The sequence below is a fragment of the Argiope bruennichi genome, chromosome 6 (assembly GCF_947563725.1).
Source record: "Argiope bruennichi chromosome 6, qqArgBrue1.1, whole genome shotgun sequence".
Lineage (NCBI taxonomy): Eukaryota > Metazoa > Arthropoda > Arachnida > Araneae > Araneidae > Argiope > Argiope bruennichi.
The window spans coordinates 129,117,579-129,132,114 of NC_079156.1; the positions used below are offsets into that span (position 1 = coordinate 129,117,579).

General features: G+C 30.4%; 1 protein-coding gene across 4 annotated transcripts in view; it reads left to right on the plus strand.

The window, feature by feature from the left end:
• LOC129972408 (YLP motif-containing protein 1-like) overlaps positions 1–14,536 on the plus strand; it is a 64,971-nt gene that overhangs the window by 13,726 nt on the left and 36,709 nt on the right. For 2 of the 4 annotated variants that reach the window (XM_056086533.1, XM_056086534.1), the window contains exons 2-8: positions 1,116–1,337; positions 2,695–2,926; positions 7,579–7,850; positions 8,901–9,047; positions 9,830–9,913; positions 10,848–11,134; positions 12,372–13,037. In XM_056086533.1, coding sequence (XP_055942508.1) covers positions 1,116–1,337; positions 2,695–2,926; positions 7,579–7,850; positions 8,901–9,047; positions 9,830–9,913; positions 10,848–11,134; positions 12,372–13,037 — 1,910 coding nt within the window. Of the gene's footprint in view, positions 1–1,115; positions 1,338–1,510; positions 1,662–2,694; positions 2,927–7,578; positions 7,851–8,900; positions 9,048–9,829; positions 9,914–10,847; positions 11,135–12,371; positions 13,038–14,536 lie in introns of those variants that run through there. The other 2 variants (XM_056086536.1, XM_056086535.1) reach the window with 2 other exon arrangements.

A 14,536-nucleotide genomic window follows, 5' to 3' on the forward strand; every position in this document is an offset into this window, starting at 1 on the left:
TATGAATATTTTAGGTAATTATTTAGAGTGTGTGTTTATTTTTTGAGGATACTCTGTTTTTTACACAAAATAAAGGTCTTATTTTCATGCAGTTTTTACTGTCTCTCCATTTTGACATTGGAGAAAAAATAAAATTTCAGTACTCAATAACCTTGATTGTTGCATCATTCTATTATTTTTCACATTATTAGCCGTGCAATTATGAAATCATTAAATTTGCATTATTTGTATGGGCATCTTTTCTTTTTCACTTTTAATGAGTAATGCAGAACTGTGTGCTTTACTCAAAGCATTACATAAAACTAGGTTTCATAATGCATTGATTTCTGTTGCATTAAAAAAAAATTATTTGAGATTTTGAAATTCTAAAATTATGCTAATATTTTCTAAAATCTATTTCACAATTATTTGCGAGATGAAATTGATTTAGCCAAATTATTTCATATATAGATAGGATTTACAACATGACTTTTTTATAATGAGTTTATTCCGCATGGCAATATCTATTTCTTCAGTTTCTATGCTCTGCAGCAAAATGTCTTAAATTGCTAATTCAGTACTTTTTTTATTTATTGGTGATGGGACTTGCTTTTGTTGCAATGAGATTATTGTATTCAAGATAATGCAAAACTTTTAGGGCTATTTAACAAATTTCTTTTTTAAAAAAAGTATATTCTGCATCATAACTAAACAATAGATATATTTTGATAAATGTATATTATACAACAAACTTGAATGCTAGATGCAAGTATTATAGCAGCAAATAACTTTTTTTTGTAATATTGCCTATCTTTATAGTTTGTTTTTGCTGAGTGTCGAATTTCTTTTTCCCTTTTCTACAGAAATACAAAAAGTTCATCTTTTTTTGTAGATTTCAGTTTTATTATAAATAATTAATATGAAAACATTTACTCAAACATTGTAGTTGTGCATAATTGCATTAGTTAATTTTTCAGGGTTGAACTTTAAAAAGTAAAGGTTACAAAGCTGTTTAACCATTAATATAAAAATTCTAATGTAAAATACAAATATCCATGTCTAGCCTTCACCAGCAGAAACTTTTACGAGCAAAAAAAAAATTCTTATCTAAGTGAGAAATACTTGTTTTGTTTTAGCTGACTTCCAAGAATAGTTCTGAATCAGACAAATTAAAACAGTTGAAAGAACAAGCTGAGCAATGGAAATCACTTCAACAGCCAGCAGCAACTGCTGCTGCAGCTACTTCCTGGCCTTATGCAGCAGGTGTTTCTGCAACTGCAACTTCTGTTACAACATCTGGAGCACCATTAAAATCAAATGAAAATACAAATACTGCACAGTCCAACATTGAACAGCAGGTTCATTTTAGTTTCATATCTATTTCGCCCTATTCTAGTTATGATTTTGCATGCAGCTGTTGCTAATGCTACTTTCTTTGGATTTCTATTGCTTTCAGTTTTTTGCTTCTGTAAAAAATATTTACAATCTTTGAAATCTGTTCTTTTTTCAGCCTAAATTTTTTTTTAATAGAAAATCTTAACCATTTAATGTTTTATAATCTGTTGTAACTTTCTCCCAAAATTTGGTTGTATTTTGTATTGTATTGAAACTTAATCTTATGTAAATAAGTTTAGTTATTATATCAGACACTCATTATGAATGTAACCTATGCTACACTTCAAGTGAGTAATATAATTTTGTTTAAATTTTAGAATACTGATTCAAAGGAAACATCCTGATTCAATTTATTTCTTTTAGGATGCTTTATAGTTATCTAGGTCTTTAATTTCTTTGCATTTGAAATATTTTGCACGTGCAAAATATATATATAATACAATGCAGTTGTTTTTTTTCCCGAGAAATTTTTTTTTAATGTAGATAAAAAAAAAAAAAAAACATTTTTCAGAGTTTTCCCTTTCTATAAAATAAGAGTTAACATTTATTACCGATGATTTTTTATAAACAAATTTCAACTATATTTTATGATTTCTAGATAAGGTATTTTTTGTTGCTTCAAAATGTGTCATTTTGATTTCTCTTAATATTTAATTTTTTTTTATTGTGATAAATTTCAATTTTTTGGATGATTGAAACAAAGACTAATAAAAGGAGAAAATGTTCTGCTCTTATGTTACTAATTCTGTTGAAGGTAACATTCACTGATTATATGCAAAATAATAGTGCTTTACTATTTAAAGTAAACAACAATTCATGGGTATTACAATCATATTTTGTATGAAACCTTGCCTATTTTCTATTTATCATTCATACTTTATTTTGTTTTTGTACTTTCTCTGATTATTGGCCTTTCTTCTTTTTCCATTTTTTAGACATATTTCTGGTATATTTTTAAATGCTGTATAATTTTTCTTTTTAAGATTATATCATATGTTTTAGATGTTTATTTACAAATTATGATATTAAATTATTATTCTTTGAATTGTTACTTAAAATTTTAATTTTGCTTCATGAAGTTGTAATTTCTTGAAGCATTCATATGAAAATGTTATGGCAAAGCAGTAAAAGTAAAATTGATTAATAAGTAGCATTTAATATGAATGCAGTCTTGATTTTCTGAACTCCTTTTCATATTTAGTAGTTTTAGAATTGTTTTACTAAATATAGAAATCTAAGTTAATTACATTTTTAGATTATCATTTTTGCAGATTTGTTTATCCCCATAAATTGACTAAAAAATATTTCTTACTTATACAGGCTCCATTGGATCAAGAAGAAGAGGAATTTGATCGTCAGTTCAAAGAATGGGAAAAGCAGTTTGAAGCGTGGAAAGAACAGAACATCAATCATCCTGATAAGGAAGCATTTGCTCAATATGAAAAACAGTGGCAAGAATGGAGGGCTCAACTCCTACAAAAAAAGGAACAGATGCAGAAAGACAAAGCAGCCAGATTGGCTCAACAGTCAGGGAATACCACTACTGCCCCAAGTGAGTGTGCAAAATTTCTTAATATTTCTTATTTTTATTTGTATTATTACTTATTATTTTCTATTCTGGCATTCTGGCTTAGGAGTAACGTGTCTTCCCCATGATCTGGGCATCCTGGTTTGGGCATGGTTGTTCTTTACCCTGATCTCTGTGAGGTGTGTGAAAGCCCCCCCCCCCTGTAAAAAGGGGTTATGCAATCGAATATGTGAGTGTCATCATAAGAGCCAGAAGTCAGACTTCAGCCCTTAGATGCTCATGGGGCCTTTATCATCAGAAGCTACTGCACAAACTCGCCTTAAATCACTGAGTGTATCGGTGGGCTTATGTATGGCAAATGCCATTAGTAACAACATTTTTTTTTTTTTTTTTTTAGTTTATGAAGAATTTTAATGTATTTTGTAGTTAGTATCTCATTATAATGTCTACCAGTTATATATATATATATATATATATATATATATAATTTCTTCTTGCCAACAATGAAGTATCATGTCTAATTGCTAATGGGAAATCCATATTTTTAAAAGAAAAGAAAAATAGAGGATTGTAAAAAGAATTTAGAATGTATATTCACAAATCATTTTTTTAATGCAGTAATAAAAATCTTTATTTCAGGGGTGTTTGTGCTCCGGGGAAACCCCGGAATTCCGGGGATTTTGAACTTCGATACCCGGAAATTCCGGGGATCGTCATTCAAAAGGAAGTAGGAATAATAATGAATTATTTATTTTCATCTGGGTAATTTTGTTTGCTTTGAAAGCAGAAAGCGCAAGGTCAGTGTGTGTGGTGAAAATTTTTCCTTTCTTTCTCCAAAGGCAGTGATAATGCGTGAAAAGGGGGGAAAAAACTTCTTTTTTGTTCTTTCCTTATTGCGAGTTATGACTCATTCCCCCGGTTCTCGGACATTCTCTTCTGGATTCTTTTCGGCAAGTAGGCGCGGCAGAAAAAAAAGGGAGAGACTTCGTTCGACCAGATGTGCGATCACGTGACCTGGGTTCAAAGGTCTTAATTTTGCAAAATTAATGGTTATTAATTTTGCAAAAAAAGTAATTCATTGAACTTTTATAATTAGGTCATTCAATACTTAATAATCGTAATTTTTCATTTCTCTCCCCCCCCCCTTCTCGAAACTGCAAAATGTCGGTAGTAAGTCCGTAAAAGTTTCCGGGGATTTTTTGGGGTCCCACAAACACCCCTGTTATTTTTAATAGATAAACTAGTCATTGTACTAAATGCTTCTTTTCACAAGAATCTTCAAATCAAAAATAAAGTTTTCAATTTCTTGCATTAAAGTGACACATGAATCAATTAATGTATGATGTATGACATTTTTTAAGTATATTTTGCATAGAAAATTAAGAATACTTAAATTGTATGTTATTCTTAAAATTTTTAGTAATATTTGTGGAAATATTTTGCAGATCTTGTGGTCATTTATTTTTTCAGTTTAATGCTTGACATATATGAAAATTTTTAGTAATTTTTGTGGAAATATTTTGCAGATCTTGTGGTCATTTATTTTTTCAGTTTGATGCTTGACATATATGAACATTATGTTCTTTTTGCACATCTCTTTTAAGAATCCATTCAATTAAACTTATTAGTTTTCTAAATTAAACTGACAATCTCATATTTAATTAAAACCTTTTCCTAAAAGGTTTGCGGAATGATATAATTTTTATTATTTCTCTTAGAGCTTTATAGACAACCTGTATTTCTTCACTATTTCAGTTCAACTTTTGTTAACTAATCTCAGCAGGTGTTTTTAATATCCATTGATGGTTTTAAGCATTTTATCAATGTTTCCATGCCACCGGAAGAACTAGGTAAACACAGGTAATTTAAAAATCATCTAAAAATGCGTGAAAATTTGAAATTTTTCATAAAAACAGGAAATTTTAAGCTTCTTGGTTACTTTTTTCCCATTCAAAAAGAGCCGATCTCTAAAAATTGCAAATAAAAGATCTTGGTCATTGCTTCCAAAAACAAAATAGTACCATTCATGATTGTGTAAAGCGGAAACTCGCTCCTTTTTAACCCCCCTTTTTTTATATAGATCTATCCAGTTTTGATTTGCGAGACAATTGTTCTTCCACAAGATTCCTAAATGGCAGCTAATATTTCTCTGGTGGGATTGGCAACATTAAATCTGTGGAAGCAATGTGACAATTTTTAGTCCTTGGTTTCATACTTGAGTTTATTTAATGATTTGTTTATTATTTGAGATACTGTAACCTTATCCAAAGAAAATTGGATAATATTTCTTAATCAATGAGTTGCTCAAAATCTGTATATTATACAAGTTGGATGTATAAAAAATAAAATCCTAATTTTACTATATGAGTTCAAGAAGTTTTGACAAAATGAATTTGTTGTGTGCGTACTACTGGCTTTAAAAGAAGATAATAAGCCTAAGTAATATGGAAAGGCACTTACTAGTCATGCCAAGAGAGGGAAACATAGAAGTCTGTGTTTCAGTTCAAAAAAGTCATTGTTGATGCTTGACTTAATATCTAAAAGGAATGCATGTCAAATTCAAAAATGTCAAATTGTATGTCCGAAACTAATTTTGAACATTTTAGTTTCAGAACGATAATTTATTTTATGAGTACTAAAACTTGTTGTATCACATTTACCATTTAATTTGTTCAATGATATATTGAAAGTATTTTCATATATGCTCACTAAAAGTGAAATAGCTAAAAAATGTACTTTAGGCCATACAGAAATGTTGTACCTTATTTGTTAAGGATTAGGCCCATTAGCTCCATGAAACTGATGGCTAAAAAAGTTACAGAAATTAATGTCAAAATGATTGAATTGGCAAAAATGAATTGTTTTGTAATGTTTTTTGATAAGTAATCATTAAATGGTTTGTATCATGATAACAAAATTTTTTATTTTATTTCACCCAATTACTTAATTTTGTGTGACTTACAATTTAAGAGCGTAAGTGGTAGTGTATCTCTTCTTAATATGTAAATTTTGTCTTGCTAAATTCTATATAAGAAATAAGGATATTTTTCTTTGTATGTAAATATAAATCTCCTTTTAATAAACTATTATTTCGAACATTGTTAAATTATTGCTAGCTTTCCTTGCTTTTTCCATTCCTTAAAATCATATTCCATTATAACTGGCTTATGAATGCTATTTGCACATCTTCTCATATCTTGAATGTATGCGAGAGAATATAAAACCCTTATTTTATAATTCCTGTCAAATGATATGAAACATAATCAATGGAATGAATAATTAATAGTTAAGTTTATATTAAATAATATATTTCTTATCTATACTTGTATAAAGCTCAATGTGTGTGTGTGTGTTGGTGCTCTACAAGCCAGATCGTTCGACCTACAGCTATTTTCAAATTTCGCACGTGCATACCTTGGAGGTCAGAAATGTGCACTCGGGGATCCCTTTTTTTAAATTTGAATTTCAATTATTAATTAAAAACTTTCCCGCCAACAAATCTTTTCGTTTCCCCAACGCCAAATGAGTTAGACTTCATCCCCCCCCCCCCACACACACACACTAATGAGGATAGGCTTAACATATTTTTGGCCGATTCTGTTTATTTTCTTAGTTTTTGATGCATTTAAAATTAAACATTGTTAATTAATCAAGCTTTCAGATTCATTCTGAAGTATTTTTGAATTAAAATAAAACAGAATAAAGGAAATTAAAAATTTATAATTTGCGTAGCATTACCCCAACTGGTGTAGAAAATTCACGCATGCGCATTGTGTTCTGATTGTTGACAACTCTATTTTCAACAGATACTGACTATCTACTCTATTTTCAATGTTTTGAAGGCTTAACATGTTTCAAATGATTCGTTTTATTTTCTTAGTGTTTGATGCATTTAAAATTAAACATTGTTAATAAATCGATCTGTTCATAATGAATCTGAGAAAATTTTGTACAAAACTTCTTGAGGTATTACATAAATTAAGAAAGATATTCTTTAGTGCCCATAAGGTTTAAATACTCTGTAGCCCTGTTTTCAGTACTCATATTTAAAAAAAAAAATGCTTCTTTTCAGTAAAAAATGTTTTTATATTAATAGCAATTTAACCATTTGCACTTTAATTTAAAGCATAAATTCTACAGGAGCTAAAAGAAAATTAGATACATATTACATTTTGGCTAAAGGCCCAATATTATGAATGATTATATGACTACCAAAATTTGTAGCTTTAAAATATTTTGATAAAGAAGCTATTAAAATAGGAGTTACTTGAATTATTAAAATTTTAACGAGCATTAAGATTGGCGAACCAGCTGGTCGAAAGGCGGCTAGTTTAATAATAATTTAAGTTAATCAATGTAAATATACATGGGGTTATTTGAAATTTTTAAACATTTTTTATTTTATTTTAATGAATAAAAAAATTCAAAATGGGCTACATTTCTGATTTCAGATTATAATTGAGTATTTTGTTAATCCAGCATATTAAAAGCATTTTCATAGAAGATTTTTGACCTTCTTGCAGGGCTGAAAAAATTGGCCTCATATTTTATCATTAGAATTTAAAGTTCTTTTTATTTCAATTACAATTATTTTGTTTTCATTTCTTGTAAACAATTATAATTGTTTTTAAAGTGATAACTGTGAACATAATTTTTTTTCCTTCCTATTTTATTAGCCATAAATACTAGCACTATACCTGCAACTACTAGTTCTGGTGTAGTGGACTCCTCTGGTGTAGCAAATCCCAATCTCTATTATCAACAGACTCAGTACATGTACATGCAGCCTTATGTCTATCCAGGCACTGTGCCTGTTGCTCCTCCTGCTGTCCCACCTCAATTTTCCTTTGGAGGCCAGTCTGGACCTGGTCCTGTGGATACTTTTAATGGTCCACCTCCAGTGGGAAATACTGGAGCACCTCCAATGAATGTGCCTAACTCTAACATGGTAAAGGTATTTCCTTTATAAATTGTAATTGAAAAAAATCCTGTTTATGAAAAATTTATATATATATATAATGCACACACTCGTACTAGGGGGCTTTGTCACCTGCTCACTTTCACTTGCCAACTTCTCTATTCTCCAATACTGTACACAATGCTCATCATTTTCAGTTAGTGAGCTTTTAAACTCCACTGGACATTGTTCAATTCTGGAAGTTTAATCTTTCCATGATGAGAGCATACATTTTCCAATTGGCCTAATTCTCCTTCAAAACTCAAAGCCTACAGTGAGGACATTGTTCCTTTATATTATCTCTACTATCTAAACATTGAATCATTTTTTTTTTTTTTTTCACATTTTGCTATGTATTTATAGTGACTTCGCAATGAGCAACTGCCAGATTCTTGCTCAAACTTTTTTTGCATTTTTTTTCTTCATCTGATATCACTGGAAACCCCATTACTATTTTTAAAAAAACAACAATGAAGAGCAAACACATATATTGCTTAAATATTCAGCTTATTGCAAGCAAATAGATGGGAAAATTCTTTTACTTGAAAAAGATATACAAACTGGAAAATTTTTCATCAGTGTTGTTACAAACGGTGTGCCTAAAAGTAGGATTAATAAATAATATTGTTTAAAACTTATTTGCTGTTAATTTAATATTCATTAAAGCTTTACTTTTTCAGTCACCAATTCACCATCAAGTGCAATATAAATACTTACTATAGTGTAATACTAATTTTCATTATATATTTTAAACATTGGCAAAACAAACTTCAAATGTCATTGGTCAGGGGACTCACTATCTACCAATCACAAAGCAAATAAAGCAAAATGTTTTCATAGCATTTTCTATATTATATATCTTATAAAAATATTTCATCAATAAGTGAAATCACTGTTTGTCAGCAAATGAATGAGGATTAGAACAAGACCCTCATACTTTCTCTTTCTGCAATTTGAGTTATTTAAATTGATATCTGACTGTTGTTGGACTTTTATTAAATTTTTCAGAAAACTGAAGTTTAAATAATTTATATTTCCCAGAACTCAAGAGATGTGAAAAGTTATGATCAAGAAAATGAACAATACAAATATGGCCAAGGACCTGAAAACTTTCCTCGTCATGATGATTCTTATGGAAATTATGATGACTATGGAAATTCAGCTATGTACCCTCCTCCTGATATGGAGGTAAGTTATATTCTAATTATTAAAAAATGGTTTCTTTCCTCATTTTGGAACGGGGAGGGGAGGTGTGAACATTGTAATAATAGGGAAATAATTTTCTTGATAATATGATAGTCTTAGAATTAGTTTTGATTATTTACTTATAATTAAATTGTGTACATGCTTGAGAATCTATTCATTTTTGAGGGCATGGAAATTTGTTATATATATTTTTTTTTTCATCAATAGTTATGGAATTATAAAATTTCCATTAAAATTGAAGGGGGGGGGAGTTTTTTTAAATATTTTTTCCTGGTTTAATGAAGCTATCCTAACATTCAACAACTGGTTGTTATGGATTTTTTTAATTTATAGGGTTTTTCAAGATAAATGTTTCCTCTCAGATTAATAGCCTTTTTATTTAAATGAAGGAAATAAAAAAAACCTGCTTGTGTTTTGACTTGCATTTTCATCCCTAAACCAGTAATATGTTTTAATACAAACTTAGAGGCCTGTTTTGGATAGCTACCTTATGGCTTGTTTCTAATTTAACTAAATTTAATAGCTATTTTATGGCTTAATTCTAATTTTATTCCAGTAAATTTTGTTCACAATTAAGTAGTATAGGGCAAATTAAAACTAATATCGCATTTAAATTAAAATTACATTGCATGCATTTTTTTTGTTTAGGCATATTGGATTTTTAATGTTATTTGTATAATATTTTAAGCTTAACAAATGCTTCAATTTATAAATATAAATATTTATTGAATGGTAATAGTTCTTATGTCAATCTCTTTATTTAGGATCCATACCAAAGAGATATGAATTTTGGTCGAGGTCGAGCTAGAGGACGAGGACGTGGGAGAGGCAGAGGGCGTGGGAGATGGGTAAGAAATTTATGCATATTTATATATTGAATATTTGTATCCCTACTAAATACATATGATATCCAAAAAGGAAAATAGTCCATCAAATTTTGACTAACATGCAGTTTTGATTGAACTATACATATTATTATAAAATATGTACCTTATTCTTTCTTAATTTATTTTTTTCTGTGCATAATGAATGATTATTTCATAAAAAGATTGAGGTGAATATACACACGTGAATTCTTTAAATTCAATTATCCTTCTTTGGAAAAATAACAAAAATTGATATAAGTAGAGAATTGTATTGGAAATAAATGTATTATAGTTTGTGCAATTTCTTTAATGGAATATATTATTTTTGAAATTAAATTTTTCTATTCACTGTGCCATCTGAGCATCAAGTTTCCTGCAATTGAAGCTTCATTTGCATTATCTTACATTTATTATAACTGCCTGTTACATGCAAAAATGTCTTTGTTAGTGTGCTGTACAATAGCTTGAATGGCATAAATGTAACATAGTACATTTTTCTTTGAGGAAAGAAATGAAATGCTTCTTACTAAATTATTTAAAATCATTGCATTTGTTTATTGCAATGTCTACATTTTTCTGTCATTTTGCTTTTTTTTATCTGTTTTTTTGTTTGTTCCTTTTTATATGACATAAATGTAATCTTTAAGTAAAATAATACCAATAAATCGTTGTTCAATTCCCAGTGTACTTATATGAGTGTTCAAACAGTAATTTATATTTTGCATATTACATTGTTTGACTTCTAAATAATGGAACAAAAGGGAATTTTTAAAAAATATTATTCCCACAATTAATGTATAGCAAAAATTTCTTGTCTATAAGTCTGATTATTATACAATGGAAACTTTTCTGCCAAAATCAGTCTTCACGTTGTCAAATCATTTTTTTGATGTTTTGTTTAAACTTCTATTTTCAGTCTGAACCTAATGAAATAGAGGGCCCACCACCAACTAATATGAGAGGTCAAGGACCTGCTTTATTAGACAATCCTCCTGAATTCTCAGATGGTCCTGGGGGCCCTGGGAAATTTCGTGATGGTCCTGGTGACTTTCGGGAAGGACCTGGTGGCTATCCGCCTGGTCCTCCAGGCCGTTTTCCACGAGGACCTCCTCGTGACTTTCCCCCTGGTCCAGGAGAATTAGATAGTCCACGCAAATTTCATGATGGAAAGTTTCCAGATGGTCCTGGAGAGTTTCCACCAGGGTAAAAAAAATATATATTATTATTGTTTGTGACTTTTATTTAAGAAATATTTCTTTTCTGTTGTTATTCTTAATAATTCTGTGTATTTTAAGTTTTTTAATACTTAATTTTAATATTTAATTAAATGCTTTTTTGATTAAATTTGTGTTGAAAGAAAAGTTGGGGAAAAAATCTGTCTTTCTCTCTCTCTCTCTCTCTCTCTCTCTATATATATATATATATATATATATATATATTGTTACAAATTTTTTTTTTCAAATACCACTAATCGATCGTAATAATGCAGCACATTTAATTGCTAGTACAGCAGCTTGCTTGCTGTCTAATCCTCTCAAATCTTTTACTTATCGGCGACTCCGACTACTCTCGCACACGACTTCCCTGCAGCTTCAGAGTGCCTGTCTTTTATAGTTCCCGAAAGCGGGGCTAGATATCTTCCAGACCAATCAGGGCGTACCTGGCTGTATCTCGGGTCTTAGCGGATAGATCGTGAAAGTTCTCGAACTTTCCAATATTATCCATTTAGTCGTCAAATGGTCGCCGAGCTCAGCACGCACAGGACAGATCTTACAACGGTTTTTTCCACGATGACACTATTCGTGCCGGCTAGCAAAATTACAGATTTGTAACTATATATATATATATATATATATATTGCTTGCTGGATATAGAATTCATGAAGCTTTGACAAAATCTCAATAACATGAGCTTTGCCTTGTACTTTAATCTTAGTTCATTTTTGAGACTTCAAAGTAAAGCATTGCTTTTGAATAAAATTATAAAATATTTTTTTAATTTACTTTCATGTCTGCTGCCATTGGACATTGTCTTTTAGCATTCCTAAAATTACTAGTTTGATTTTGAATTTATTTTATTAAACTATTCTTATTTTCTCTACATCGTACATACTGAAATGGTAATGAATTTCCTTAAATGAATAAAAATTCTTTACTTGTTCATAAAATTTATTCTTCATCATGATATATTTCTTTAATCAAAATTTTGTCTTGTTAGTTTTTACTCTAATTATCTAAAAAAGAAAAAAAAATCACCCCCCCCCCCAAGAGAAAAAAAATTATTTTTAACTCAGAAAATTTAACTTTCTTATTATAAGATCCTTAAATATAATTTATATGTACAAATTTAGCATATAATGAAACTAGTCTTAAGAAAAAGATAATTGATTTTAATTTTATATTGATTTATATTTCATTTAAAAAATTTTCTTTTATACCAGCCCTAACAAGAGACCTCCATTTGACTATCCTCCTGATGGCTTTCCTGGGGATTATCCTGATGGCCAAAACTTTCCTGAAGATCATCCAAGACAAAGGCGAAACTTTCCTTCAGATGAACGTTTTCCTTTCCGTGATGGACAGCCACCTAATCGTGAATTGAAACCTCCTCTACTATCACGTGATGGACAGAAACCTCTTCTCCCTCAGGAAGATCGTCCACCTCTTCTTCGAGATGTTAAACCACTCCTTCATGATGGGCAGCCACCTCCATTTGAGGGTCAACAACCACCGCTACTACGTGACAGACCTCCTGGTCAGTTCCCACCTGGTGAATTTGATGAACCTTATCCTCCTGAGCCATATGATGACAGATTTCCTCCAGATTCTGACAGATTTCCTCCTGGACCTAAAGATGACCGTTTCATGATGGATCGGAAGTTTGATGGATATCCACCTATGGAGGATAGAGGATTTGGACCTCCACCTCCCCCACCATTTGGGGATGAATTTCCACCTTTTGATGATCGATTTCCGCCTGGTCGGGGGCGTTTTCCACCCAGGGGCAGGCGATTCCCTCCGGGCCATAGAGATTTTGATAGATTTGGTCCTCCAAATTTTCCTCCTGGCATGCGAGATGATGGTCCTCCTTTTGGTCCGGATGACAGGTAAATGTATTTCAAAATATTGTTATATTTCTGTTTAATTAAAGAAATAAATTATTCTTTGTTAATTGTAGTTTCCATTCAAATATTAGACGGCCTGTAGTACTGATGGGTGCCAAAGTAGTAGTATAAATTTTGAATATCCCCTGAAAAAGACATAGTCCATTTTAAAGAAGCTGAATTTGCCTGTTACTTTGCAGTCAAGCCTGCCCCTTAACGGTTATGAAAGATAAAAGTATCGGTTGTTGGTGTTGTATATATCTACTAAAAAACTGAATAATGACTGATTGAAGTTTGTAAAAGGAACTATATTTGGAATGTGGTGCATTGGTTTCTCAGTGATGGAAGTATCCAATCATTTTGGGCATGTTAGGAGTGCTGTATCAGCCATTAAGACAGCATACACAAAATACAATAATGTGTGCAAAGCATTACAGTGTGTGGGAGGGGGACTTGCCAAGTGGGATATAAGAGCTTTGACTCGCATAGTGGTCTGAAAGTGCAGGCAATCTGTCCCATATAACATTCCACTTCTAGTTGGTTGGAAATGCATCTTAAGCCCAAATTCAATGTTTGGGTACCTATTGGTAAATGCCAGAAATTGATCACCAAAAGAATCACCAAGTGTCTTATGATAGATTTGATAAAATTTACATTAACATTCAATGTTTCTTTTTTTGCCAATATCGTGCAAGGCAATTGCAACTTTACCCAAAGTCTATAATTTTGTATTAGAGGATAGTATAACACCTTTATTACAGATTATGCAAGAAAATTTTGGGAAGACTACACCCAACATGTTGTCGTTTTAGTGGGGGGGGGGAAGGATTCAAATCTGTTTCAAAACACCATAGCCTATTGATGGTTTACTGTTTTCTTTTTGTCTGGTTTGCTTACATCAGTCAATGCATTCTATGCTTAATGTTTTCATGCAATTGCCCATCTAAACATATTTTTAAAAATCCATTTTCTGAAATTATTATTTAGTAAAAATAAAAATTAAAAAATCTAATAATTTATTTTGTTAGTCATGCATGCTATTAAATATTCACAATCTTGCTATAACTTTCAAAATGATATGCAAGTAATTTTATTGTTGTATGCTACAAAGTTATTCAGGAAAGCATTAAGATAGTTTGCTAATTAAAAATTAATAATTTAATTGTTAATTAAAACATTAGGAGAAACTTCTCTTGGGGAAAAGTACTACATGAGATGTAATTATGTTCTAAATTTAATAGCTCTAGGTTCATTGATCTGTTAAATATTTTGAATGATTTTCACATCATATTTTTCTTATAGTATCCATGTTAGAAAAGATGATATTGTGTTGAAAAAGTGCCAGACAGTAGCGTGAAATGTGATGTTACCTTAAATACCCCCTCCCCCTTCCTTAACATTATATTCAAAAGGTTTGCAAATGCCTTTTATGCATTTAAAAAAAAATTTCAGCATTTGATAATACTTATTGTATTTATGTTTTCTCTGTTACTTTTTTTTTA